Here is a 6,335-nt window from a genome sequence, read left to right as displayed (position 1 = left end):
CTAATTTTTTGCCATCTCCTTTTAATGAATTCTAGTTTAGCACTGGTGTGGTGGTCAGAGAAAATATTCTATATCATTTCTACCCTTTGAAATCTATCAAGATTTGTTTTATAGCCCAGAATATGGTGAATGTCTCACAAAAGAAGAATATATATTCTATTGTTATTTGGTATGGTATTTGTTAAATTTTAACTATATCAAATCAGTTGATAGTGTTTTTTAAGTCTATTATCTTGAGTTTTTATTGACCTTTTCTATCAATTAGTAAGAGATTAGTGTTAAAGTCTCCAATTATGATTATGGATTTATCTATACTTTCCTTTAGTTTTATCAATTTTGCTCCATATAGTTGAGAGCTTTGTTGTCAGGTACATTCAAATTTAAAATTGTTCTATCTTCTGGATGCTATCTGTGATAATTAATTTGGGGTGCCAACTTGACTGGATTAAGGGATACCCAGATAGCTGATAAGCATTATTTGTGTGAGTGTGTTTCTGAAAGAGATTAGCATTTGAATCACTGGACTGAGTAAAGAAGATCCGCCATCCAATCACCTGAAGGCTCAGACAGAACAAAAAGGCAGAGGAAAGGCAACCTCACTCTCTCCCTTCTGGAGTTGGGACACCCTCTTCTCCTGCCCTTGGACATCAGAACTCTAGGCTCACTGGTCTTTGGACTCTGGGATTTGTACCAGTGGCCCCCCCCAAGTTTTTAGGCCTTTAGCCTTGGAGTGAGAGTTATACCATCAGCTTCCCTGGTTCTGAGGCTTTTGGACTTGGTCTGAGCCATGCTACTAGCTTACCTGGTTCTCCAGCTTACAGGTAGCATATTGTGGAACTTCTCAGCTTCCATAATTGCATAAGCCAATTCCTCTAATAAATCCCCTCTCTTATCTCTCTCTCTCTCTCTATATATTCTATTGGTTCATTGTCTCTGGAAGAGCCTGACTAATATACTATCTTTTTATCATTCTCTACCCTTTTATCATTATGAAATGCCCATATTTATCTCTGGTAATACTCTGTGTTGAAGTTTAATTTGTGTAATATTAATATAGCCACACCAGCTTTCTAATCTTTCAGTATTTACGTGGTATGTATTTTTCCTACCTTTTAACATGTTTTTGTTTTTATGTTTAAAATGTATCGCTTGTAAACAATGTATAGTTGGGTCTTGATTTTTTTTTTACACAGTCTAACAATCTCTGCCTTTTTGAACTCTGATCTCTGTCTCCTCAACTCAGCTAGATGGTTGTTTTGCTTAGCCTGCACTTCCCAGCACTGTGATCAGGAAATTGTCCCCAGCCTGAAAGTGAGGTTGACCATGTAATTTACAGTCCTGCACTGTCTATTTTTCAGTGCCTGAAAACAGTTACTTCATATCTAATTCAGTTTTTTTGTTTGTTGATGGTAGGAGGGCAAGTCAAATACAATTAATCCATAATGACTGGAAGCCTACCATAGCAATTTGGGAACCCATCATTTATCATTTAGAAAAGATGAAATAGGGCTTCTACTTTTACTTAGGATATAGGTAGTTATGAGACCACAGGGCAGGCATGAGAACTATAGCAGAGTGTAGTGGTTTTGCTTCTTTGATGAGACATAGATATGAGTTCAGGGAAGGCAACATGGCTGGAAATGGTGGACAGGGAATCAGATAGGAGGAGTTATGCACAGGAAAAACCTGTATAAATCTACCATTGAGTCTTTGACTACAACCTAAGCTGTGTATGTTTGGATAAAACTCCACAAAGTCAAGCAAGAAACAACTACCAGGGAGCTCTAAGATGAACAAGTTTCAGAGTTCATGCAAGACAAGAAGACATTTGAGTTCTGACTAGCCAGAGAGAGAGACCTTGTTGCACACCTGAGGTGTTCAGCAGATATCCAGATGGGCGGATACCTTAACAGTATGGCTAGACTAGCCCTAGAGTAAAGGCTGGTCTATACCTCCCAACAACTCTTTAGAAATAGCCTTAAACATATCAAGCTAATCCAAAAGTAAATTAATTGCTTGCTAAAAGAAACTTCAATGCTTTTTAAAGGAAGAAAACACAATTCAGACATTCAATGTTGCAACATTTACAATGTCCAATATCCTCCCCCAAAATTACTAGTAATGTGAAGAAGCAGGAAAATGTGACCCATAACTACAAGAAAAATCAGTCAATAGAAATAGATGAAAAGATGAATAAGATGGTGGAAAAAGAATACAAGGACTTTTAAAAAGCTATCATGCCCGGAATACTCAAAACAATATTAAGGAGAAGAACAAAATCAGAGAACCGACACTACCTGACTTCAAGACTTACCATAAAGCAATGTGGTCAAGACAGTATAATATTGGCAAGAGAACAGACAAAAATATAGAACAAAATAGAATAGAGTGCCCAGAAATAGACCCACCTAAATATAGTCAACTCATTTTTTTTTTTTTTTTTTTTTGAGACAGAGTCTCACTGTGTTGCCCGGGCTAGAGTGCCGTGGCATCAGCCTAGCTCACAGCAACCTCAAACTCCTGGGCTCAAGCGATCTTCCTGCCTCAGCCTTCCCAGTAGCTGGGACTACAGGCATGCGCCACCATGCCCGGCTAGTTTTTTCTATATATTTTTAGTTGTCCACGATTAATTTCTTTCTATTTTTAGTAGAGATGGGGTCTCGCTCTTGCTCAGGCTGGTCTCGAACTCCTGAGCTCAAACAATCCGCCTGCCTGGGCCTCCCAGAGAGCTAGGATTACAGGCATGAGCCACTGCGCCCGGCCAGTCAACTCATCTTTGACAAAAGAAGAAAAGCAAACATTTTCAACAAATGGTGCTAAAAAATGAATCTAAACACAGACCTTATACCCCTAACAAAAGTTAACTCAAATGGATCATAAACCTAAATGTAAAATGTAAAACTATAAAACTCCTAGAAGATAACATAGGAGAAACACTAGATGACCTTGGGTATTTCAATGACCTTTAAATACAACACCAAAGGCGTGATCCATTGAGAGAAATAATTGATAAGTTGTATTTCATTAAAATTAACAACGTCTGCTCTGCAAAAGACACTGCAAAGAGAATAAGAAGACAAGTCACATACTGGAGAAAATATTTGCAAAAGACACATCTGATAAATAACTGTTATCCAAAATATACAAAGACCTCTTAAAACCCCCAAATAAGAAAACAAACAACATAATTAACAAATGGGTAAAAGACCTGAAAAGATGCCTCACCAAAGAAGAAATACAGATGGCAAAGCAGCATGTAAAAAGATATTCAACATCTTATGTAATCAGAGAATTGAAAACTAAAACAACGAAGAGATACCACTACACACCTATTAAAATGCCTCTATCCAAAACACTGATAACACCAAATGCTGGTGAAGATATGGAGCAACAAGAACTCTCATTCATGCTGGTGGGAATGCGCAATGGTATATCCACTTTGGAAGGTAGTTTGGCAATTTCTTATACAACTAAACATACTCTTACCATATAATTTAGCACTCACTCCTGATATTTATCCAACTGAGCTGAAAACTTGTGTCCACACAAAAACCTGCACCTGCGGATGTTTATAGCAGCTTTATTCATAATTGCCAAAACTTGGAAGCAACCAAGATGTCCTTCATTAGGTAAATGGATAAATAAACTATGATACAGCCAGACAATGGAATATTATTCAGCACTAAGTTATTATAGCAAGCCATGAACAGTCATGGAGGAAACTTAAATGCATATTATTAAATGAACAAGGCCCATCTGAAAAGGGCACATACTGTATGATTCCAACTATGGGACATTTTGGAAAAGACAAAACTATGGAGATGGTAAAAAGATCAGTGGTTTCCAGGGGTGAGGAGGCATGGAAGGATTAACAGGCAGAGCACAGAAGATTTTTAGGGCAATGAAACTATTCTATATGACACTATAATGGTGGATACCTGTCATTATACATTCGTCAAAACTCATAGAGTATACAACACCGAGAGTGAGCTCTAATGTTAACTGTGGACTCTGGGTGATAATGATAGTAAAACAGAAGCAATAGCACATTCCTGGAGGAATTTCAGAGATGAGGGCCACTGTCAAGGACTTGAAATATGCAAGGATGTTGATTCCCACCACATTTCCCACTCAGCTCACTTGTATGGCTTGTGTAGAAAACGGAGAATGACAGTGGATTATTATGAATGTGACTAGGTGGTGACTCCAATTGCGACTGCTGTTGCAGATGAGGTTTCGTTAAGCAAATTAAGACAGCTCCCTTGTACATGGTATGTAGCTATTGAGAAGGCAAATGCTTTTTTTTATTTCAATGTCTTTTTGTAAAAAACTACTGGAAGCCATTTGTTTTCAGCTGGCCAGGCCATCAATATACCTTCACTGTCCTACCTCAGGGGTATATCAATTCTTCAGCCCTCTGTCAAAATTTAGGCTACAGGAAACTTTCCCTTCAACAAGACACCACACTGACCCATCCCATTGACGATATTATGCTAATTGGACTTAGTAAACATTAAGTAGACTTATTAGTAAGACAGTTGCCTGTCAGAGGGTAAGAAGTAAATCTGACAAAATTTCAGGGGGACTTCTATAATACCCCCGTGAAATTTCTAGGTGGCGTGGGACGTGTTGCGATATACCTTCTAAGGTGAGGGATAAGTTGTTGCTCCTGGCACCTTTTGAAACCCAAAAAGAAGCAAAATGCCTAATGGGATCTCTTTAAATTTGAGGGACAACATATTTGTCATTTGGATGTGCTACACTGGCCTGTTTACTGAGTGACCAGAAAAGCTGCGAGATTTGAGTGGGGCCCAGAACAACAGAAGACTGTAACAGGTCCAGGCTGCCATTCAAGGTGCCCTGTCATTTGGGCCATATGATCCAGCAGATCTAATGGTGCTTAAAATATCAGTGGTAGACAGAGGCGCTGTTTGCAGCCTTTGGCAGGCCTCTATACATGTAGAGGACAATGATTTTTTTCTTTTTTTTTGAGACAGGGTCTCACTCTGTCACCCAGGCTGGAGTGCAATGACATGATCATAGCTCCCTGCAGCCTTGAACTCCTGGGCTCAAGCGATTCTCCCACTTCTGCCTCCCAAGTAGCTGGGACTACAAGTGCACACCACTATGTCTGGCTAATTTATTTATTTGTAAAGATGGGGTCTCGCTATGATGTCCAGGCTGGTCTTGAACTCCTGGCCTCAAGCAGTCCTCCCACCTCAGCCTCCCAAAGTGCTGGGATTATAGGCATGAGCTACCGTGCCTGGCAGAATGATCTTTTTATTTAATTTAATTTAGAACGTGAACCCGAAGAGCCTAAAGACTTTTTAGAAAGTGAAAAACATGAAGAAGTAGTGGAAGAAGCTAAGAAGGAGGAGGAAGAAGAAATAGAAATAGGTGCAGAAAAATCAACAATACCAGCCAATCTGGAACGACTTTGGTCTTTTTCCTGTGACTTAACCAAAGGCCTTAATGTGAGCAGCCTTGCCTGGAATAAAGCAAATCCAGTAAGTTATCAAACATTTTAACAATTATGTCTCTAGCATTTAAGGGCAACTGTCAAGTTTTTTCCCCTGATATGGGACAAGGAACTTAAATTGACCATAAACCCTAGTGTTAGAATGCCGCCAAAACAAGTTCATTTTCAAAAAAGGGAAAATTCAAATAGTTACAAAATAATGTTTTTTCCTTTAATATATTTAACATTGAATGTGTAAAACATTACCATTTTTATTTTAGGAGATCTACTTGAGATATGGGATTCTCTGAATTCATGTCAGATACTGAAAAGTGAACTAGAAGATAGTATATGATTGATTTATTTTAATGTATACCAAAACTCATGTATCCAAATTTGCATTCTCCTCCATGTAGACATATTTGGAAATATATATGTAATCCAGTGATCCTGCAAGGCAAAAAATAATTTTGGGATTCCTTAAAATGCTAATACCACTAATATTAGCAAGTGCTTAAATAGCACTTGGTATTACCAGGCACTGTTGTGTTTTTCTGTACAAATATAACAACCCTATGAGTTAGGTATTATTATTTTAATCATTATGTTGAGAGGAAAGCTGAGGACTAAAAAGAATAAATAACCTGCCCAAAGTCACACAACTAGTAAGTGAGAAACAGACAGAATTTAAACGCAGACATCTGGCTCCAGTGTTCTTGCTCTTGAGTACTGTACTGCCAGAAGTTATCTTGAGGCAAATAAGATGAATCATCAAGCTGGAGAATGGTACGTTTGCTTGTAAAAAAGAGATAATTATAGAATAACAAGACTGATTTTCTCCTGGCATTTATAAATTGGTTCTAAAGGCATTTTCTGA

General features: G+C 38.2%; 1 protein-coding gene across 1 annotated transcript in view; it reads left to right on the top strand.

Annotated features, from left to right (window-relative positions):
* Positions 1-6,335, top strand: part of WDR78 (WD repeat domain 78) — a 99,151-nt gene that overhangs the window by 77,692 nt on the left and 15,124 nt on the right. Inside the window, 1 exon segment of the mRNA XM_012653778.1 lies at positions 5,299-5,507. Within this exon segment, the coding sequence (XP_012509232.1) occupies positions 5,299-5,507 (209 nt within the window).

Source organism: Propithecus coquereli, unplaced genomic scaffold, assembly GCF_000956105.1.
Source record: "Propithecus coquereli isolate 6110/MARCELLA unplaced genomic scaffold, Pcoq_1.0 Scaffold427, whole genome shotgun sequence".
NCBI lineage: Eukaryota > Metazoa > Chordata > Mammalia > Primates > Indriidae > Propithecus > Propithecus coquereli.
This window is presented reverse-complemented; position numbering and strand designations above follow the sequence as displayed.